Consider the following 23,509-nt stretch of genomic DNA (forward strand, 5'->3'; position numbering starts at 1 on the left):
CCCTCCTCCTCATTCCTAGCCTCTTGGGATCACCTATTCCTATTGGCTACAGGCCCCATCGGTCGATAGAAAGTGGGCGGTGATTGGCAAGGGGGTGGGCTCTGCTTCCCGGCGGGGTCCTGCGGAGTTGGCGGAGGCTCCTCAGGGGACTGGGGGACCGATCTGCGTAGACGCGGGTGGCGGGGAAGAGAGGGGAGGAGAGCTCTGAGTGGGAAGCGGAGCCGGGGGCCCGGGACCCGTCGCGTCAGAGCCAGGTAAAGGCTCCTTCCCTCTCCCCTTTCTTCTTCCCCGCCGCGGAGCTGGAGCCCTGACTGAACAAATCCGGGCAGAGGCGGGAAGGAGAGGGCGCGGATGCTGCTTTCGGCGTCGCCTTAGCGTTGCCGCCCGAAATCCCTCAGACCGCCTCCCTCCTGACCCACTCCCAATCTCCCAGTACAGCCCAAATACTTCTTTAGGACTGCATCTCCGCCCTTTACCGTACTGCCTGGGACTCTGCCTTGGCTCACATGCCGCCGCGCAGTCTGCACCCAGCCCCCTCCCCAAGTCCTCTGCACACTGGCAGCCTTGGTCCACCTTCGGGCAACCGTCGCTGGCATCACCCGTAACCATCGGCTGCTCTCTTCCTCTGTCTCCAAGTCCTGGCAGACAGTCGGGTTACAGCCCTGGACCCAGAAGGATGGGTGTTCCGCACTGCTTCCGGGGCTCTTCCCCTGCCCCAGCCCCCGGCCCGCCCGGAATGGCTCCTCTTCACGCACTCCCGTTCCCAGACCTATATCTGGGTCCCCAAAGTTGCTAATATCCTAGTACTCCATGTAACATCGCGGCCCACGATAGTCTCCTAACTTCCCCCTCACCCCCAAGGTAATCCTCCCTTTGCCCTCTCCTCGCCTCTCAAGCGTGTGCAAAAGCTCCAGTTATCCGCGGTTCCCGTGCAGCCTCAGGACCCCACCTCTCACCCCCCTCCCCGCTTCCTGCCTGTCTGAACCACCACGCCGCTTCTGCTCCCTGTTCCTCCCTCGGTGCGGCCCTTTCTCCAGGCGCGGGAAGTGGGAGACTCCCGGCGCGGAAAGGGAAAGGGGCGGCCAAGGAGGGAGGGTCGCCGCTGCGGCGCGTCCGGGAGCGAGACGCCCGGCTCTGCACTCGCGTCCCAGTCCCTCCCACCTCCTGGGCCTGGGTCGGAGCGGGATCTCCTCGGGTACCTCCTGGTGCGAGGAGTCGGGACTGCGACCCTCAACGACCTTCCCCCAACCCCCAGCCGGGGATTGGGTGCGGTATCTGGGATCTCTGGGCTTGGGTGACCAATTGGGGATGGCCTGAGAGGCGGTGGCTGCCTTCCTCCCCCCCCGCCCCCCACCCCCCGCCTTCCCGGTTTTCCCGACTCCGACCCTCGCCTCTTACCCGTTTCCTGCTTCTGCCGACCACATTGTTTTCCTGGATGTGTCCCGTGCCGAGCAGGCTTTTTCCTGCAGATCACTCCCCCCTCACCCCCCAACACTTTGCTGCCAAGAGAAGCTAGCAACCAAAAACAAAACAACTGGGAGGAGGGGCGCAGGGGAAGAAAAGTTGTGCCCGGGTGGCTTGTCCCTCCCTGGCTTTGATCCCCTTTTAAGTCAAGGGAGTTGCCCCAGCCGGGGGTCGGGGGCCGTATCAGAGGCAGGGCCGGGAGGGTTCCCTCCGGTAGCCGCTGCCCAGCGCTGGCAAGGTTCGGGAGGTCGCCGAGGTGCCGCAGTCCCCGCCCGGAGCCCCGCGTTCCCGCCGCTAGTCCCCACCCCAAGCCCTCGAAGGCGGCTGCTCCAAAGTGTTTTCTTTCAGCCTTAAAACAAAATCCGGAGGGAGCTTCCTTCCTCCCCACCTCGCTGCGCCGGGCTCTGCGGGCCGGGCGGCGTTTGGCTGAGATGAATGGGCCCAGGCCAGGCTGGAAACGGCTTCCCTTACCCCACCCCCGCATCGATTAGGATCTGCGCTGGGGCTGATCGCCCCCTCCTCTTTTCCCTGCATTTACAGGCAAGTGAACCGGAGCAAACGACTTCCGATCCAGTCTGCGCTGCTGCGGCTCCCGTTTGGGATTTGATTTGCAGCATCTTCGAGGCTGTGCAACAAAAAACCGCGAAGCACGCCCAGCCCTCCCCCGGCACCCCGATACGCACCCACTCCCTCCCGGGGACCCAGCTGGGCGAGTCCACATCCCCGCGCCCCCCACACCATGTTGTGCGGAAGGACTTCCACTCCCCGCCTGTGTCGTTGATGTCAGACCCCAGGCCAGCCTCCGGGCGCTGCAGTTCTCCCGGCTAATGCTGAGGCTGCGGCTTGGGCTCTAGCACAGGAACCAACCGCCGCCGCGCCGGCCCCAGCGCCCACCGTCTGCATGTGTCCGCCGTAGCCGCCTGCCCAGCCCGCAGCCCGCGCTCCCCGGAGCGCTGGAGACCACCGCGGGGGGCCCCTTCTGCCCTTGGGAGAAGCGATCTTGGAGGTATTGATTTCGGTGGTTGGATTTTTCCCGTGGATTTATCAATTCACAATTCGAATTTGGAAGAAAGAAGGAAAACATGACGTCTCCAGCCAAATTCAAAAAGGATAAGGAGATTATAGCAGAGTACGATACTCAGGTCAAAGGTAAGGGCTTTGAAAAATAGCATAATGCATATTCTCCGTAGATCATTGAGACATGGATTTCCACCCTGATTTGCAAGATGTTCATTTCTTTGGGTGGAGCAGGCGGGGGCAGGCTGACCCCAGAGGTGGTTTCATATGTGGGTCCGAGCCTCCGAGGGACTGGCCATGCCGGGGGCCACAGGCTCTGGAAAGGAATTTTCGGAGTGGGCTTTAGATTTGTCTGTAGGGCTGGCCATTATTTTGGCAGTCCTTTTCCCCAGGCTAAATAGGGTGGGGGGAGGGGCAGGAGGTTCTTGGAGAGAGAAAGGCGGCAATTTGCCTCTGGGTGTCTGGGTCAGGTTTCCTTGAAGGACAACTGAAATCTGACAGGTGTTTGGGAATTTATTTCAGAGGTTGAAGAGGAGTCCAGGCAGAGAAAGGCAACCTTGAGAAAGTGTACCATTTGGAGAGCCCTGGGAGAGGAGGGGTTTTTTTCTGGTGCACTATATCAAAACATGACACTTGCTGTGGCATCAGGCACAGAAAATCTTTGGCCATCTTGGGTGCACCTTGTACCTGCCTGGTCTCTGGTTGTCTGCATTCAGAGATCAGAGAACAGAAAGAATAAGGTCACTCACACCCGGTCTCCGCCCTCACCTAAACCTGAATGGAGTTGGGTTGTTGCTGGGTGGCGCTGAGTCTGGAGAATGGGAAGACATAATTGTTTAACCCTTCTGTGTTGTCCTCTGCTCCAGAATACATGCTTTTAAAGGCCTGCTTACCTCTCTGCAAAAATATGAGGGGTAAAGCAAAATGTGGACCTAGAGAAAGCAAGTGACCTGGTAGCACATCTAGTCCACTGCCTGACTTGGTGCACGAATCAAACCCCCTTCCCAGATAGCCTGTTTTAACCAACAATTCCCATAGAAGGGGTTCCTGCCTGTTAAAGAGCCCCAGCGCATGGTTCTGCAAGGCACCGTCCCTTCTTAGCCAGTCACTGGAAAGAGCCATGTGGCTCTAGCTCACTGAGACTTCAGCTGGGTAGTGGGAGAGGTGGGTGGCCTTGAATGTTACACCACATGGTTGGAGCTCTGGGTTTTCCTTTGTTTCTGAGTACAGAGGGAGGGGCCCCTCCTTCTTTCCCTGCACCAATGTGAGAAGACCTTTTCCTATCCTAGAGGACTTGGGAAGGGCCATGCCTCCCCTCTAATGATCGCGGGGAGTGCGAGTAGGGCTAGAGTGTGAAATGGGCAGCTGCTTTATCTCTTGGAAGGTTGGAAGGTAGTCTGAAGTCCCCACTGTGCCTGTAGGATCTTTTTAATGTCATCAGGTTGGTCAATGCTGGAGGTGCCCTGAGGGACCTTCTAGCCACTGGGCTGCAAATATTGGTGGGTTTCTTACAGAGATGGGGGAGTTGATTGATGGATAGCTTCAGTTGAACTGGGATTGGGAGAGGTGTGGTTGTGAGGTATAACTGAGGTCTTGGCCTCTTGTCACTGTTCATAATCTGGGCCTCTTTTTGTAAACAATAAGCCACTGGCCTCAGTGTCCTGTCCAGATGCACTGCAGTTTGCTGCTGGAATTCCCCCCTGCAGTTTTAACCAGATATGTCATTCTTCTTCTTCTTTTTTTTTTTTTTTTAAATACATCCTATTCTTAACTGTTGCCATAGGGAGCGTTAATAACTTTGACTTTCCCAGATTTCTCTCCAGAAGCACGCCATTTGACTAAGGTGCAAAATGACTTTACATGTTTATTTTTTGGAAGGTTCGGGACTGATAGGTGTTAATAGAACTGTATCTGCTGATTCTGTATTGGTGAAGGATTTCTCACAAGTGTCTCAATTAAATACTTTGTGTATTTACAAACATTACTCGCTGAGATGATGTAATGCAGTTGACTATTTGGGGTTTGTCTTCATCCACCCTTGCCACAAGCAGGGGACTCTTTTGCTTTGTACTGATATCTTTTCATTAGCACTATTCAGGATCATAGAATTTTATAGGTGGCCGAGCATGATGTCTTACTCAGAGAAGGTGCCCAATGAATGCTTAAGAGACTGATTTGAATGGTTTAGTCCCTCATTTACAGCTGAGGCGAGTATAGAGAAATAAAGAGGCTTGTCCAAGGTCACACAGCTAGATGGTGGTAGATCTGAAACTAGAAGCAGGTTACTGACTCCCAATTCTCTATTCTATTCTATTCATAATTATTATGAAACATCATTTGACCAGTGTAGGGAAAAAAAGACTTAAGAAGCCAAAGTCTGACCATGGATAATAGTAGTAATAGTGATAATAATAGATTACATTTTGGGTGGTCATTATGTTCCAGCCTGTCCCAAGTGCTTTATAAGAATTGTCTCATTTAATCTTCACTTAATACGTGGAGGTGAATATTACTTCATCCTCTATTCACTGCATGAAGAAACTGAGGCTTAGAGAGGATAAAGAAGCCCTCCCAAGGTCACACAGCCAAACCACAGCAGGTGGACTCCACTTCTTTATTCATCAACTAGTTACTGAGTGCCTTCAATGGGTTCTGGGGACTGATGATGTAGCAGTGAACAAGAAAAAGTCCTCTCCCTCATGAAGCTTGCATTCTAGAGTCTGTGCTCTCCATGGAAGATCATAGAACTTGGAGACAAAGGGCCCGGGTTCTGGGTTGGCTCCGCTCCCCTACTAGCTGGAAGCCCTTGGACAGATTTATGATGTTTCAGCTTTTTATGTGTTGTGTGGGACTCATAGTGCTGCCAGTGTTACTTCTCTTATAGGTGCCAAGATAAAAAAGAAAATTGCTTTTTTGGTCTGGTGGTTAAGAGCGCAAGTTTTTTTTTTTTTTTTTTTTTTTTTTTTTTGCTGTACGCGGGCCTCTCACTGCTGTGGCCTCTCCCGTTGCGGAGCACAGGCTCCGGACACACAGGCTCCGCGGCCATGGCTCGCGGGCCCAGCCGCTGCGCGGCATGTGGGATCTTCCGGGATAGGGGCACGAACCCGTGTCCCCTGCATCGGCAGGCGGACTCTCAACCACTGCGCCACCAGGGAAGCCCAGAGCGCAAGTTTTTGAGTCAAAGGGATCCAGGTTTAAATCTCAGTGCTCTCACTCGCTTGCCTCGCTCCCTGGGCAGGTTACCTGACTTGTCCAAGCCTTGGGATCCTAACCTGGAAAATAGGCGACATAATATGTGTTTCCTAAGGTCATTGTGAGGATTCAATGAGCTAGTATATCAAAATCATTTAGCACAGTATCTGGCACTTGTAAATGCTCAATAATAGTAAGGCCTGCTGAAATGGGATGACCATTAAGGCCACATTGCCTTTTCACTCCCAAAGTGCCAGTTATAGTGATAGGAAACAAGTCTAGGATGAAACTTGAGTTCTAGTTTAAGTTCCTCCAGTAGTAGTGAAAGGTATCTTGGTTCAGTCACTTAAACCCTCTAGAACTCAGTTTCCCATTCTGTAAAATGAACAGGTAAACTGTCTAATTGTTGGCCGCTGTTGTTCTATATGTCTCTGACCAGAGGCCTGCGTCTTGCTTTTCAGTCAGAATGGTTTGAATCAAGGGGACCCTTAATGGACTTTGGGGGACCCTGTCTATCCTGTGGTTTTGGGTCCCTTTAAACCACCTGCTTGCGTGTGCCCTGAGCGACTTCTGAGACTGCAGCCCCAACCCTACCCCAGTGTGGTTTTATGAAGGGCGTGACTCCTTAGCCTGCCTTGGAGCCGACTTCTTAAAAACCATCATTGTTTCTGGTTTGTGGGTGTTCAGATTCCTTTGAAAGTTCATGCCTTTCAATCTCTGACTCGAAAGCAATAATACTCTTCATATTTGTACATGGCTCAATTTACAAAGTGCTTCATATACATTAATCTCGGCAAGTTCTTGACAGATTCATGGTCAGATTCATGGTCATAACCTGAGGCCTTTTGGCCTCTAGTTAGTTAGCTTCTTTTGGGATTGGAGCCGCAAAAGGTGGTAAGGTGCAGGGCATAACCATCACAAGAGGTGGTAATCTAGCTGGCATTTGGATGAGTTCACATCGCAGCAAACCCTCCCAGCTCTTGTCCTGTCTTTGTTCAAGGCTCCTTTTCCTGTACCCTCTCCACACCTTGAGTTTCTACTGTCCCCCAGAAAACTTGAGATTGACAATTAATGCAAATATTCTAGGAGGAATCATCTGAAACAGAGTGGCACTGTGTGCTGAGCTGTCAAATTCTCTTTCTTGAGAACATTAGGGGTCTTGTCTTTTTTTTTTTTTTTTTTTTTAATGTTTTAGAAGAACAGTGTGTGAGCACCACAGAGCTGAGAAGTGAAATTTTGTAATTTCCATCTGGAGCATTTTGATAGAAAAGCCTTTGCCTGGAACAGTTTAACCCTTTCAGGACCCTTTCAGAGCAGGAGATGAAATTTAAAACTTTAGACATATTGTGTGGGCACACACACTTGGGAATGCGGATTGCTGATATTTAAACAAGCTTGTTCCCCGGGGAGGTGTGAGCGGTTCTTCACTCCTGCCAACAAAGGTCTTCTCCGAAGCTTCTTTCCTCCCAGCCCCCATTCCTCAAGGGAGCTTTAAATATAATCAGTTTGTGAAAAGCTGCAGTAAAACATCTCGTTGGAATCCCCAAGCAGATGCTATCATCTTCCTGCGAGATGATTGAAGGCACCTCTTCCTTTGCTCAGGGAAAATAGGACTCTAAGTAAGGTGAGCTCCTGGAAGAAAATGAAGCTCTTGGAAAAATTAAAGTACTGTACGCTGTATCTCCAAGTTAAAAGGCCCTGGAGGAAGGTGGTGGGCAAGGAGCTGGGGATGCTGTGTGCTCTGCAAAGTAGCAATGGTTAGAAACAAGGTTTGTGAGGGGTCCTTAACTTTTCCAGTTCAGGCATTCTCTTGGGGAATGGGAACAGAAATTTCCTTGGAGAAGCCCATCTGGTAATTATGCACCACACAGGTTGACAGCCTAGACAAGCCCTAATCATTTCTCTGTTTTGAAGTTTACAGGGTCTGACCTGGCCCTGATATGTAGGGTCCACACCCTTTAAAATCAGCAGGTGCTCAGCCCCTGACTCCTAAACTCCCACTGTTCACTCTAGATAAACGTGGGCTGCTGGTGGCACCTGTAGGGTTCTCCTTCCAGAAGAGAGGTTTTCTTCATGGGAATTGTGATTACTTTAGACCCTAGACCTCTGAGGGCTTTGTTAGGAAAATATGATGTCATGTTGTAGGGAAAAAGAAGTTGATATTTAGATTTCTACTGGTAATACAATTCAAGTGAATAGTTTTAACTGGTCAACTACAGAATTGGCCTTTTGGGGAATCTGGGAGAGTTACCTTCAAAGTTGTTTGAATTAAAAATAAGTAATGAGAGCACTTAAAAATGTCTTTGAAAATTACAAAATAACACTTTTACTGATTTTACAATAATGTGTAGAAACTCTCTCTCTCTCTTTTTTTTTTTTTTTTTTTGCGGTACACGGGCCTCTCACTGTTGTGGCCTCTCCCGTTGCGGAGCATAGGCTCCGGACGCGCAGGCTCAGCGGCCATGGCTCACGGGCCCAGCCGCTCCGCGGCATGTGGGATCTTCCCGGGCTGGGGCACAAACCCGTGTCCCCTGCATTGGCAGGTGGACTCTCAACCACTGCGCCACCAGGGAAGCCCTCTCTCTTTAATTGTGGTAAAATACACATAACATAAAATTTACCATCTTAATCATTCTTAAGTGTACAGTTCAGTGGCATTAATTACATTCACATTGTTGTGTAACCATCACCACCATCCTTCCACAGAACTCTTCATTTTGCAGAGTTGAAACTCTGTACCCATTAAACAACAACTGCCCCCTGCCCACATTTGACAACTCTAGGTACCTCATATAAGTGGAATCATACAGTAGTTGTCCTTTTGTGACTGGCTTATTTCACTTAGCATAATGTCTTAAACGTTCATCCAGGATGTAGCATGTGTCAGAATTTCCTTCCTTTTTAAGGACATTGTATGTATAATCCTCGTTTTGTTTATCCATTCATCCATCCATGGACACTTGGGTTGTTTCTACCTTTTGGTTATTGCAAATAATGCTGCCACGAACATAGGTATATTCCTATTTTTTTAAAATGTCCTCTACACCAAAGTTTTACAGGCCTGTGTATACATTTCTATATAATCACCTGTCCTCATTAAATTTTTAGAATTAACCTTTAAATATACATATTTTCATATTATGAGTATATATTTATGTTGGTAGTATAAGCATTGTGTATTAATTTTATACCTTTTAATAATTATGTGAATGACTAAACTTTTATTGTATTTTTAACAGCTATATTGAGGTTTAATTGACATATAATAAACCTCACATGTTTGAGATATACCTTTGATAAGTTTTGGCATGTTATCTACCTATGAAAACATCACAATCAAGATAAGTGAATGAAACCATCACAAAGTTTCTTCATCATAATGTGTTAATAAATGAGTAAGATAATACTGTATTATAGAAATGACATTAGGTTAAAAATAAATAAGTAAAAGCCAGATGTTACCAAGTTTTAAATAATGATCCAAGCTACCCAGATTGGTCCCTGGAAAATTTATTTAACCTCAGTAAATAAAAATAAACAATCTCCCAGGGAAGTTGTGTTAATAATTGTGTCTCAGCTAGTACCATGTTTAGGAGAGAGGGTACAGGATAGGGGAAAAAAGAAAAAAAAAAAATCTTGGATACGTTACAAGTTGAAGAATGACAGTATCTATTTTCCTATAGTCCTTGCTTGAACTAGTCCCCTGGGCCTCAGGCCTCTTCTGAAACTGGTCACAAGTGAGCCAGATGCCAAGGGGAGGGGCTGGGGGCTCCCATGGGAGATCTGCTCAGAGTGTTATGAATATGGCTTCTTTCCTCTAATGATTGATTCCCTATCGTCTGTTGAATAGAGACCAGCTTTCCAAGGTGAATATTACTTGGTCTTCAATCTGGCTGCAGCCTATCATGTCAACCATACTTTTTCATTTTACTTTAAAAGGACTGGAGGCCTATCTGCACTATGTGACATTCTTTATTTTTTTTGGTCACACCACGTGGCTTGCGGGATCTTAGTTCCTCAATCAGGGATTGAACCCGGGCCCTCAGCAGTGAAAGTGCAGAGTCCTAACCAGTGGACCACCAGGGAATTCCCTATTTGCCATTCTTTAGACGCATATACTATTAACTAATATTTTTGCTGTTTGTTTGGGGCTTAATGTACTATGCATTATGCTAAATACTCTACATAAATTATTTCATAATTCTTACACCAATTCTAGGAGGAATATATTGTTTTTATCTCATTTTACTGATGAAGAAAATGAGGTGTAAGAGGAGATTCAGCGACTCACCCAGAGGCTGCAGCTAGTGAATGAAAAGGAGTTAGAACCTTGGCCATCACCAGAGTCTAAGTTCTGAGCACTGTTCATGGAATACCTCTTTCTCCCTGCTCAGCCCCACATCTCCACCTACTGAGATCTCACCCTTCTAGTAAAGCTCAACTTTTCTGGCATGCCTTCCTTGGTCACACTGATCAGAAATGACCCTTCTCTCTACTTCATTCACATAGCGCTATGGCATTGATCTTGTACTGTCTTAGGTTTTAAATATTTGTCTTTTAGTCTTCTCTCTACTGCTAGACTTCTGGTAGGAATGGTTTGAGGTTGTGTAGTGCAGTGCAATGTGAAGAGTGTAGGCTTTGGAAGTAGCCCTCAGTCGGAATCTTGTCAATATCACCTCCTTGCTGTATATCCTTGCTCACTCAACTTCTCTTCTGTGACACAGAGATAAGACCAACCTTGCTGGTTTATTGTGAATGTGTGTAAAATGCTAGCTCCATGTATGGCAAGTATTAAATGCTAAATAAGTAACGCTTACTATGGGGGGGGCCCTTCAGATAGTAAACATGTCTAGAATAGTGTTGCAGCCTAAATGGTGGCTCTTAGTAAATATATACTGGCTGTAATGATGAATGCATAAATGAGTCACCTGTACTACTACAAATAATTTTTTTAGAAGTAGTTTCTTAATCTGATCTTGATAATGTATCTTGCATAGTACCACCAAAGTGATTTTTTAAAAAACCAAACTTACTGTTCTGCTAAGGTCATAGCATAGACTGTTTACATTCATCACTTCCCAATTACCTTGATCACATTTTTTACCACTAGAAGGCTAAACTGCCTCTCGTTCCCTTACTGCATTATGTTATTTCATGATTCATGCTTTATCCATGCTGTGTCTTCTGTTTAGAATGGGTGCTTTTCCTTGAACCTGGAAAACTTATCCTTTAAAACCCAGCTCAGATGTCACCACCTCCAGGAAGTGTTCCCTGCTTATCCCTATTCTCTGCATAGTGACCCTGTGCAAGATCCCAAGCAGGATTCCTTAGCATCTCTGCACAGGGTTACTCAGCCCACCCTCAGCATCTCCTCAGCAGTGTCTTTGTGCTTATTTGTATATTGCACTCATCATATTACACTGTAATCTCTTCATTTACACCTCATTATTTATAACTAGCTGAGTACCTGGGGGACGGAATTGTCTTTTATTCATTTCCATGTGTCCAGCTTCTGGCATGGAAATGAATAAATACTTATAAATTGAATGTGAACCTTTTCTGAGTTGAGGTTGGATTTGACAGTGCTAGGATGCCTTGCTTCTGCATTTCTCCTCCTGCTCCAATAACAAGACTTCTCCTTATGTTAATGTTATTTGAAATTCAAAGTAGATTAAACATTGTGAATATTATCATCACACAGGGACAAGTACAAACTATGTAGCGCTGTGGAGGTTCCCCAATGGGGTTAAGTTTTTCCTTATTTACTACCCCCTCTGCTCCTTTAGAATCATTAATTGAGTTCTTCCATCATGTCTTTCCTTAAAATTCAAGGAAAATATTAACTCTGAAATTTGAAAGAGTTTAAAACAAAAGTAAGGTTTTTCTGTAATTGAAGAAAAACACGTTCTACATTTGTCCAGGATTTATTCATCATTTAAAACAGATATTCCAGGTCTAAATTTGAGAAAGTTTAGGTCTGTTTTGACCAGGAGTTAAAACAGAGTTGACCTGAAGAAGAACTGCTGGGATACTTTTTCGAGGCATGGTTTTGGAGAGAGCTATTGCCTTATTAGAAGCAGCTGCATGGTCTATGGTAAAAGGGGAAGAAAGGTCCAAAGTGACCAACAGAAAAACTCTCCCCGCTGGTTTTTCTAGTCATTTGGTATTAAGTAGCCTTGACTTTATTTATACATTGTGAAGGAAGGGTTCTGAACTTGAAATATACATTCATGAGGAAGGAAGAGCAGCTGGGAAGTGCACCTCCTCCATTTCTGCATTTCTGTGAGTATTTTAGGATGCCATCTGTTAGGGAGAAGGCAGAGCTTTTTTTTTTTTTTTTTTTTAACCTTTTCTTCTAAAAATGCACTAATCAGTGGGCAGGTGACCCAAAAGGCATCATGAAAGTTGGGACCTTGTCTTTGCTGCCTGAGCCCAGATTCTGCCTTTCAAAATCATAGTAGGGTCTGAGTGCTCACCCTGGAGAAGGTGACCTCACCAGCCATGGGCTCCACAGGAAGACAAAGCACAGAAAACAAAGGGATCCAGGAGCGTGAGCTGGCCAAGACATGATATGCCAGGAGCTTTAAGAAATACATCCTGTTTCTGAAGAGTTGGCACCAATTTCTCCAAGCGTTGAAACCCCTTGGAGATCTGCTCCTTTTTCCCACTAGTCTTTTTCTTGTGTTTATTTATTTATTTTAGGGGGGTGAGGGGAATTTTGCCAGATCTTGTCAGATGTGTAAGCTGCTGTTTGAGAAAGCATCTTGACTGAGATATCTATTTTGGAGCAATACTTCTTTGGGGCCATAACAAACTGAACTACAGGGCAGCATGGTTCCCTGGGAAAGAGTGCTGGATTTGGAGTCAGAAAGCCTTGGTTCTAGTTTGGCTTTGCCATTTACAACTGTGATTTGGGGGGTAACTCACCTCAGGTCTCAAAATTCCTTGTTTGTTTCCTCATCTGTAAAATCGGGACAACAATTCTTGGCCCTGGCTAATGGTGATGGTGATTATGATGAAGATGGCTAGCATTTAGTGAGTGTTTCTTATGTCTAAATTGTGTTTGAAGTGCTTTACGTGTAGTCTTAACTCATGAATCTCCCAACAGCCCTATGAGGTAGCTACTATTATTATCCCCAGTTGACAGATGAGAAACAGGGAGGTTAAATAACTTACTCCAAAGCACACAGCTAGTAAGTGATGAAGGCAGAGTGGGAAACCAGGCCCACTCAACATTGTTGTGAGGCTCCAGTGAAATAATTCATTAGAAATGCCTTTGAAACTATGAAATGCTGTGGACATTTAGTTGATTGTTCTCATTTCCTAGTATCTTGATGCGAAAAGGAGTTCTAAATGCAGTGTTCTAAATATCTTCCTAGTATATACCTATTTGATCTGCCTACGCCTTGGCTTTCTCATCTAGGAAAGTGGGGTTAAATTAGAAAATTTCTAAGGCTCGCCCCAGCTTTCATGGTTCATTAGTTTTGCTTATTTAAGATATTGAAGGTAGCAGTTTTGCCCCTATTTAGCAGGCACACTTGTAAGTACAAAACCCGTTGTATTCTCTGAATGACACTCTCCCCAGCCCCAGGGCTTGCCATGTCTCTGTGGCTGCTGCATACATGGAGCGTGGACCCCTGTGGTGGCACAGTGGCAGCTGCTCTGGAGAGCATCTGAAGTGACACTTGGTTAGGTGTCACTATCTGATAGAAAGGTGAGCCTCACAGTTGGAGAAATTGAGGTGAGGGATAGTTACTTGATTGACCTGGAGGTGGACTTGTGACTGGGTTACTAGGGACAATAAATGCTTTAATCAGGATAAATATATTAAACCTAGGACTTCCAGTAAGCTCAGAGACTTACAGGGTGAGAAAATTCTCTCCTGATACTTGTGCATACGGTTTTCCTCATCAATGGTCATGGGCCAGAGGTGGAACTTGTGTAACGCTGGGTGTTATAGAAATTTATGTTGTGTACAGAACTTGAATTTAAAAGAAAAAGAAAATGGAATTTGGGTGATTGTCTTAAATTAAAATTATAGAATAAGGAAGTAGGAGGTTTTTAATCCCTGACATCTGGTCTGGGACAAACTGGGCGGAGGTGGCATGGATGTGGAACTGGGTAGGGTTAATCTAGACATCTGGGCTGCGGGGTAAGTGACTTCAGCCTCTCCCAGGATGTAAGATGGCCTCTTGCCTCTTATATTCCTCTCCATATGTTAGGCCTTTTGTCAACTAAGGGATTTCTTTGTGGATTGTGATGAGGTATGCTGTAATATGGAGTGGAAGTGTATCCACGATTGTGTTTGTTTTCTTTCCACCTAATGAATAGGCTAAGTAACAGTCTGTCGTTTTAAAATGACTACCATTAATAATGATGACAGCTCATATTTTTATCAGTACAGCATTTAAAAAATATCATTCACAGGGAGGGAAGGAGGGCTGTAGGGCCATGGAGAACTAGCTATGTCATGTTGGACAAGTCCTTCCACTTTTGGGATTCTCAGCTTCTCAGCTAGAAAGTAGAAAGATGGATTACTAGTTCCTTGCTTCGTCATTTTTAGGACATACGATCCAAAATGGTTATCTTCAAGTGAGTTGACACATAGAGTTTACATGTTCATAATTGTCCTAAGAGAAGGCTAGAAACCATAGAACAGATACTGTAGGTTCTTCCTACTCATCTCTCCTACTCCTGGTTTAAGATTTCATCTTTTTTTAAATTTTATTTAATTTATTGGAGTATAGTTGATTCACAATGTTGTGTTAGTTTCAGGTGTACAGCAAAGTGATTCAGTTATACATATATATATATTCATTCTTTTTCAGATTCTTTTCTCATATAGGTTATTACAGAATACTGAGTAGAGTTCCCTGTGCTATACAGTAGGTCCTTGTTGGTTATTTATTTTATATATAGTACTGTGTATATGTTAATCCCAAACTCCTAATTTATTCCTCCCTACCACGTTTCCCCTTTGGTGACCATAAGTTTGTTTTCGAAATCTGTGAGTCTGTTGCTGTTTTGTAAATAAGTTCATTTATATCATTTTTAAAAATTAGATTCCACGTGTTAGTTTAAGTTTTCATCTTTTTTTTTTGCGGTACGCGGGCCTCTCACTGTTATAACCTCTCCCGTTGTGGAGCACAGGCTCCGGACGCTCAGGCTCAGCAGCCATGGCTCACTGGCCCAGCCGCTCCGCGGCGTGTGGGATCCTCCCGGACCGGGGCACGAACCCACGTCCCCTGCGTCAGCAGGCAGACTCTCAAGCACTGCGCCACCAGGGAAGCCCACGTTTTCATCTTTAAATGACATTAGTAGGCTTTGTGTTTTAGATGTCCTTGGAGTCAGTTGTGCTGTATCTCTTGATCTCTCTTATTTATTCAGTGATTTGTGGTGATGTAAGTTACCTCAACGCTTTGCTGTCAGCAGTTTTAAACAAACGTTGAAGCATTTTGGGTAGATGATATCTGTTGATTTGATTAATGAGGTTCTTGATCTGGATATTTTAAGACCAGTGACAATACAATTTTAAAACACCTAGTACTCTTTAAAACTACAGTGGTGTTCCCACTGCCAAAGCCTGAAATCGATCGATACCAGTTAGTTCTTTCTGACAGTACATGTGTGCGTGTGAGCTTTCTTTCCTTCTTGGGCCAGGGAGCAGGACTGCCAGTCCAGAAATGCTAGCTCTTCTGGATCCAGCAGCAAAAAGAGTTAATCATTATCCAGGCAGAAACAAACCTCCCAAGTTTTTAACCTTCCATTACCTAAAGTCTTCTTGTTCCTCACCGAAGACGAGGCACTCCTGAGCACAGGCGTGCGCGTGCACATATACGCGCGCGCACACACTCTCTTACAAAACTTAATGTAAAACGATCTCATGTTTATGAGAGCTGGAATTACTTGTGTTCTGCAGGCTCAGTGGGCATGATGTGAAAGCAGGGCTATCTGGCCTGTGGAGATTGCAGATAAGACCATGATATGTAATTGAATAAGAATTTGAAAAATTATCCGATAACATTAGGAGCAGCAAAGCACTCGCTTGCGCTTTTTTTTTTAAATGCTCGAGAACTCTTTGGAGGAGGAAGGAGCTGCTAGCATTGTTTTCAGGGTGTGGGAACCCCCTCCCGCCCCATGAGCCAAATCTGTTTGCCCAGAGTGTGAAGTCTCTGAGAGATTCTAACAGATCATTTAGTATATAGTCTTCTGCCCCCGGCAATTCTTCAGTCTAATCACGTCAGGAGAAGGGCTGTCAGCTAACCTTTAAAGTCTTTTCCAGAAGAGTACACTGTAGCCTACCTTTCCATCTTGTTCCAGTGACCCAAACTATAAATGGTCAATTCTTTCATTTGCGGAGCTTGAAAGAGGATAAAAAAGGAGGCCTGATGAACTGAACTCATGTTTTTGCTACTGCCGCCACTCCCTCTGTACAGACCTTTGCTTCAGCTGGGTTTTCAGTGCCTCAGGGAAGGAGGAGGTAATGGATGAAACTTTCTAGGCGTTGCCTCATGGCTGCTGGGGTGTTCTTCTTCCCAGTATTCTCCCCTCCCCACTGCCGCCAGTTTTGGTTCATCTGGTATTGAACAAGGATATCATGAGCTAATTTCAATCCAGCACCCATTTATTGAACACCTACTATGTGCTTGTTATGTGCTGGGTTGTGGGCATCTAGAGGTACATAACAAGGTTTGGGTTTTCAAGGAGCTACCGCCTATTAAAAGGAATGGCCAGGTTACACAAATACAGTGACAGGGCCACAGTGGAGGGATATAGAAGGCCCAGAAGGGAGAGAATAGTCTGACAATGAGTAACATTGATGAGGCTGGTGGAGGAGGAGGATAGTGATTGCCTCCTGGTATTAATAGAGCGCTTGGCAGTCTGAGAAGTGTCTTTCCATACTTTATCTCATTTAACCTATGACTGGCACGACAACGGGGCAGTGTGATTTCAGGCAGTTTTGGTTTTTGTTTTCTGGGCTTTTTGGAAATCTTTTATTTTGAAATAATTACATATTCACATGCAATCTTCAGAAGTAATACAGAGAGCTTGCACATACCCTTTACTTAGTTTCCCCCAATGCTTAACATCATGCAAAACTATAGTGCAGTGTCACAACCAGGACACTGACATTGACACAGTCAAACTGCTGAACGGTGCCATCACTAAAGGGGTCGCTCATGTTGACGTGTTATAGTCCTGTCTCCCCCTTTACCTCATCTCACTTCCCTTAGTCCTTATTCCTTAACTCCTGGAAACACTACTCTGTTCCCCATGGCTATAATCTTGTCATTTCAAGACTGTTATATACATGGCATCATATAGTATCCAGCCTTTTAGGACTGGCTTTTTTTCACTCAGCATAATTATCTGGTGATCCATCCAGGCTGTTGTGTGTATCACTAGATGATTCCTTTTTATTGCTGAATAGCATTCCACTGTATGGATGTACCACAGTTTGTTAACCATTTACCTATTGAAGGACAGCTGGGTTGTTTCCAGTTTTTGGAATAAAGCTGCTGTGAACATTCATGTACAGATTTTTGTGTAAACAGGTGTTTTTTTAAAAAAATGGAGGTAATTTATTTTTAAATGGAAAGACTAGAAGATGGAAAATCTAGGTTTTGTTATTCACTAGAAGTGATGTATATATTTTCCTAAAACTGATCACTTAACTTCTTGAGTCTCAGTTTCCTCATCAATAAAATGGCATAATATATGTTCTGCCTACATGCTAGGGTTGTATAGAGTTGTATAGATAAACTGAGATAATATATGGTAACAAACATTATAAACTCTAATAAAATATAAACATTTCTAAGTAGGACAAGATACTACCTCACTGTGTTTTCTGGGAGAACTGAGCTGGAAACGTACCCAGAGCAGTTCTTGAACTGCAGTCTAGAAACAGCATTTAGGTGGCCTTTCTTTTTCTTAATATTGATGTGTGGGTGTTTCTTATACATTCTGGTTACTTATCTTTTGTTGGTGATATGGGTTGCAAATACCTTCTCCCAGAGTTGGCTTAACTTTTCACTTTTTATTGGATTCTTTGATGTATAGGAAATTTTAAATTTTAATATACTCAAATCTGTCTAGCTTTTCCTTTATCGTTTGGGCTTATTTTAGAATGCACATACACACAGCCTTTCCTATCCTGAAATCATAAGGATATTCTCCTATGTGTTCTTTTAAATGTTTTTAAGTTTTGCTTCTCACGAATCTGACTTGAATAAATGCGGAATTTATTTTTGTGAATGGTGTGAGGTAGAGCTCTAGCTTTATTTTATATTCCTAATGGCTAACCATTTGTTCTGATTCCGTTTGTTGAAAGGGGCCATCTTTTCCCCCATTGATTTGTAATGGCATGTTTGGACATGTATTGAATTTCCACATAATTGTGGGCAAGATGAGCTTGCCTTCATGCTGTAGTGGTGTTAACACTGTTGCCATCTGGAATGTGCGACAGGGGCTGTTGATGAAGAGTTGCATGTCTCCCTCCTGAGGTAGGCAGCAGTAAACTGTCACCATGGCTCCAACCAGAACAGCTCTGCTTTTATGTTTGCTATACTGGGTGTCCACCTCAGATTTTATTTGATGAGCTTCTTACACTTTAAATCTTTTTTGGAAAGGTTTTAAAACTATAGTAGTAACAAATTATGTGTTGGAAAGTGTTTCAGAGATAACCAGGGGTCTTCTGTCTTGTTTTGGGTTGGATTTCAAGGGTAAGCCATGCAGAAGTCAGGACCTAGCGGTGAGGGGAGAATGTGCCAAATAAATACATGACTTTGTGATTGTCAGTAACCCTTATGCCACCAATAATTAATATATAGGTTCCACGAGAGATTTAGAGCTGTCTAGAATTTAGTGGGTATCCTCTACAATCGCATAAACCAGTGGAGAAAAATTGCCAACGTATAAAAAAAGTAATAAAAAAAACTTAACCGACAGCAATACAAGAAATGACATCAGCCAGTGGATGACTAAAAATGAGTCGTGTTGATAAGAACTTGAGGAATTCAGAGATGGGAGAGGTGTGGGCCAGAATGAATGAGACCTTGACTTACAGAGTAGGATTTGGCTAACTGGAGGGTAGGAGGAAAGAACAGAGGCCATGTGTGCACTTCCCTTGGTGGTGTTCCCACAGCCCCCACCATGCTCACCCCTCCGGCATCACTTCCTACACCGTAATACAATGATGGTTCTATCCACCCTCACCCCACCCCGTACCCCTTCCCGCAGATACACTCTCCCTACCAGAAAGGCGCTTGTGAGCTCTTTGAGGGTGGGCAGCCTTTCACCTTCACATTCCCAGCATCCAGCAGCATGTTGGCATGTGGTAGGCACCCAAACAATGTTTGCTGAGTGAGTGAGTGAGCAGACCCTGGCTAGAGCAGAGGAGTTAAGAGACAGGGGAGTAGGACGGGGCTGGATAGAGTTTGATGATCTTGAAGATCAGCCAGAGTCTGGCTCTGTGCTGCCACGGTCAGAACAATAGAGGCCATCTGGGTTGAAGAGTGGGGCCGTGCAGTCCTGTTTCAGAGACACTCTGGTTGCTCTGGACTGGGAAGGGAGGCTCGCTCCTGCCCACACAGTGTACACCAGTCTGTGCCCGGCCCGGAAGTGGGCGCTGTGAATATGTTGTTAAATATGACCAATTCTTAGTGCCACCGATGAGGGGAGTGTGATTCTCCATTTACTGAACTATCAACTATCAACTGTGCTCAGACAGATGATCTAAGGTGACAGGTGACCTGGGGTGGGGTGGTGACTGAGGCCCAGGTTTGTTGGGCTCCAAAGCCTGCTTGTTCTTTTACCCTTAGTACCATGTTTGTCCACATTATAGTCAGAGACGCTACTAAGGTTGGAAAATGGGCTACAGAGACAGGAGCCAGGGCCGAGGTAAGAGTCAGGAATGCCTGAGCTTTCTAGCTTGGGAGACAGAGAGGACAATGGTGGCGATGGCAGAAATAGTCACGGGGAAGTCGGGGTGCCGCACTTGCCGAGAGAGGGGGAGCAGGGAGCGTTATTCTAGACATCCTGAGTTTGAGGTGACAGTTCCATTCAAGCAGGAATGGCATCAGGCAAGTGACAGTGCCATCCCTTCCCCACTCCTGCCACCCCACTTTCATTAAATCTGTCATTTTCCTTTCTTCTAAATCGGGAATGTTGCAGAGAAACCGTGAAATAGATGGCACCTCACTCCCATGCCAAATACCTGACCTCATTTGCAGCTTCTTTACATTTCAGTTTGAGAAATGTTCTCCCGTGAAGGGGGACTTACTGTTTGTGTTCAGGAATTCATAGCGTTTTCTTTCCCCAGTCCCTGTAGGGGATGAGCACAGCTAAACAAGGAAAGGAAAAACTTGAGCTCCTAGCTGTCCTGTTCTCCTCTGATAAACCTCTCTCCGGCCAGAGATTCGGTTAGAGGCCCCTTTTGAGGGTCAACCTGTGAATTAAAGAAAAGTCAAGTCAAACCCCACCGCCACCCTCCACCACCGGAGCTCTCAGGGGTTGACAAGGAGCTGGCAAAGGAACAAGTTATTTTAAAAGCATCCCAAGGGAGAGTGGGAGAGGCTGAGTTCAGCGCTACTTGACTGGGTGGTGCCTGGGCTGTTTCAAGGTGTGGGAGCACAAGTGGCTAATTGTCCTAATTTGAATAACTTTGCGATGGTGAGATAGAGGTCTTGATTGGAGATTGTGATGTGGAATTTGTTGAGAGAGGAGATCAGACCAAAGCTATTTATGGGAAAACATATTTTCGATATTGGCAGTTGGACCGAGTGGATTCCATCATCACCTCCAAAGGCTTTGACTTTTTAGTGTTATTTCTGTTTTGAGCAGAATGGCCTGTGATTGCTTCTCATCCAATGTGCTGGATACAAGGAGACTGTAGGAATTATTATAATCTCCTTTTAAAAAAAATTTCTGAGTAACAAAGATTATCCACAGTTGGCTTGGGAATTTTAAGCAACCAGATTTTAAGCAATTTGGTAGGAAAAAAACCACCCAAATGGAGGTTTGAAGGCTTGCACACCAGTCCCAGCTTTGACCCTTAACTACATTAACTACACGGCCTTGGGTAAATGCCTAACCTCTCCTGGCCTCAGCTTCTTCAGATATAAGATGACCATGTAATAAGCATACCTAGGGGTTGCTGTGTTGATTAAATAATATAATGCTTGTGCATCTGCTTTGTAAATTACACAGTCCAAACAAGTATACATTAAGATTTTATCTGCTGTGACAGAAAATGGTGGATGGGCTCCTGGAGTTTGTTTTAAGGAGACTTGACCTGTGTAAACATTGACTCGGGATGTTTGTTAAAGTGAATCACCCGTTGCCTTCTGGGCCATACTTGAAACGACATGCCGTGTTACGGTGAACCTCTTTTGTACCACCCCAAGTTTAGGTTTGCTCTTACACAATTTGGGTGAGATTTATATGCACACCCATTCTTCCCCCATAAGAACAAAACAACGACTTGGGCAGGGCAGACATCAAGATAGTGACTTAGCAGGCAAATAAATATGTGATTAATAATGTAGATTTGGCCTAATATTAGTGTGGGCCTCTGTATACAGATGGGTAAATGATAAACAGCAAGTCTGCCACGTAGAGCGTGTTGGGGAACCTACTGGCTTCTGTCTATGCTTGTAGTATACTATGCTGATGCTGTACTTGGTGTTTAACTAAATACATTCATACCAGTTGCATTACTTTGAACTTATTTATTTGTACATCTTTCTCACCTACTAAACTGTGAGCTCCTTGAAGGCAGGGACTGTCCCTGTTTATGTTTGTTTTTCTGGCATCTAGTGTGGCGCTTCGGCACACAGTAAATGTTTTACTGGATTAATGGATGAATGAAACTCTTGGCACTTTTATTCAGTTAAAAGGATTTTTGTGGAAGGTGTAGATTGTGATTATTCGTGTGGTCATCTGCTAATTTTATAGATGTCTCAACTGGAGACCATCACTGTGGAGGAGAGACCCATATTTATGCAAAGCTGGGTTGTGGCAGTTGCCGCCTCCTCCTTCGTCGGCCTGCAGCCAAGCGGCCTTGGCCTGATGGTGCAGTGGTGAGCGCCGACTCTACACTGGCCTGTGGTCTCTTAATAGAATAATGGCCTCCCTCAGCCCCTATCCCCTTTGCCTTCTGTCTTCCTCAGGCAGTCTTCCTCATGCACATGGTTGTCTTCCTCACAATTCTTCCTTCCCTTCTCTTTCCCAGTGCTTATCCATTATCAAGGAAATCTTTCCAAACCCTTCCTGCTGATGGTGTATTCTTCTTCATGAGTTAGAGCCCAAACTGAACACCGTCCTCCAACGTACCTTAATCATGGCAGATGAACTGGAAAAGCACTAGTGATGAACCTGAAAGGAGAAAAGCCCCTCCACAAGGCTCACAGTGAAATGAAAGCAATAAAGCACCAGTGCTGTCACTGTTGAAAGCCTCTAAAATTGCCCCTAAGCCTCCTTTGGAATCCCTAAAAGTTTCCATTTACCTCCTCATCTTTCTCAAATGAAATTTCTTCTTTCTCAGGCATCAGTTTAAAAACAGCAAAGCAAACAAAACCCTTCACAACCTATTTCTTATTCCATTTTGCACCAGTGGAAAGAGAATGGGATTTGGAGTCAGCAGGCCAGTGTTAGAGTCCTGTTGCCACTTAGTATCTCTGTGACTTTGAAGAAGTTTCTAGGCTTTCTGTGCCTCCATTTCCTCAATGGTTGACAACATCACCATGTTGTACCAAATATCACCTATCCACAGAGTCATGGTGAAGTTTATGTGTATGAAAAATTCTTTGTAGCTAACAAAGCACCATATACACGTCAGGTATTTCTATCGTTACACTGGTTTTTCTATATCATGTTTCATTTGCACATACTGGATATTTCAGTTACGCTGTGGGCTGAGTCAGTTTTCTACCAGCCTGAGATCTGAAACTCTATCGCATGCCTTTTATGGGGAAATGTGTTTGCACTTCAAACACAAAACTTACAAATAATCTTGTTATGCAACATACTCTTGGTAAATTAATTGAGAGCTGTCTCTACATTGTTAGGTGTGGATGATAGGAACTCTATTTTATACTTCTTTTGTACCGGCCCCTGATGTTTTGCATAGTGCTGGGCATTTAAGATATACTGTTGTTGATAGTTTGAAAATCAACCTTTTTTAAAAAAAATTCTTTTAACTTAAAAAAAAAAATTATTTATTTATTTATTTGGCTGCATTGGGTCTTTGTTGCTGTGCTCAGGCTTTCTCTAGTTGCAGCGAGCAGGGGCTACTCTTCGTGCGGTGTGCAGGCTTCGCACGGGCTCTAGGTGCGTGGGCTTCAGTAGTTGTAGCGCACGGGCTTAGTTGCTCTGTAGCATGTGGGATCATCCCGGAACAGAGATCGAACCCGTGTCCTCTGCATTGGCAGGCAGATTTTTAACCACTGCGCCACCGGGGAAGTACTGAAAAGCAATCTTAATCATGACCTAGAATCATTCTTATTTAGCAGCAATCTCAGTGTCTTGACTTAATATAAAACTAATTTATTTTGGAGCCAAGAATGGGAAATTGGAGGACCTTCTTCTGTATCTATTTTGGTCTTGCAAACTCCAAAGTTGGATACATTTGAGTAAAGAAAATCAAATCTACTTGCAAAAACATTGTCCAAAAGAATGACATGTGTCTGCCAGTTCCTTAGTATGATTTTTTTTTTAAGATGACATTCTTTCTTAAATAGCCAAGGGAACCATTTCCCAACTTCTTATCTTGTTGGGGGTGTTTCTGAAAAATATACCAAGTGTGAGAACCTGTGAGCATGGAGTTTATTAATCT

The 23,509-nt window shown here is 44.8% G+C and overlaps 1 protein-coding gene across 10 annotated transcripts in view; it reads left to right on the forward strand.

The window, feature by feature from the left end:
• Window positions 1–115: 115 nt before the first annotated feature.
• SRGAP2 (SLIT-ROBO Rho GTPase activating protein 2) overlaps window positions 116–23,509 on the forward strand; it is a 242,266-nt gene continuing 218,872 nt past the window's right edge. For 5 of the 10 annotated variants that reach the window (XM_081219057.1, XM_081219060.1, XM_081219059.1 and 2 more), the window contains exons 1-2: window positions 116–254; window positions 2,005–2,613. In XM_081219057.1, coding sequence (XP_081075183.1) covers window positions 2,547–2,613 — 67 coding nt within the window. In that variant the 5' untranslated portion in view covers window positions 116–254; window positions 2,005–2,546. The remainder of the gene's footprint in view (window positions 255–2,004; window positions 2,614–23,509) is intronic. The other 5 variants (XM_081219064.1, XM_081219065.1, XM_081219066.1 and 2 more) reach the window with 2 other exon arrangements.

The sequence above is a fragment of the Mesoplodon bidens genome (assembly GCF_964165515.1).
Source record: "Mesoplodon bidens genome assembly, chromosome: 2".
Lineage (NCBI taxonomy): Eukaryota > Metazoa > Chordata > Mammalia > Artiodactyla > Ziphiidae > Mesoplodon > Mesoplodon bidens.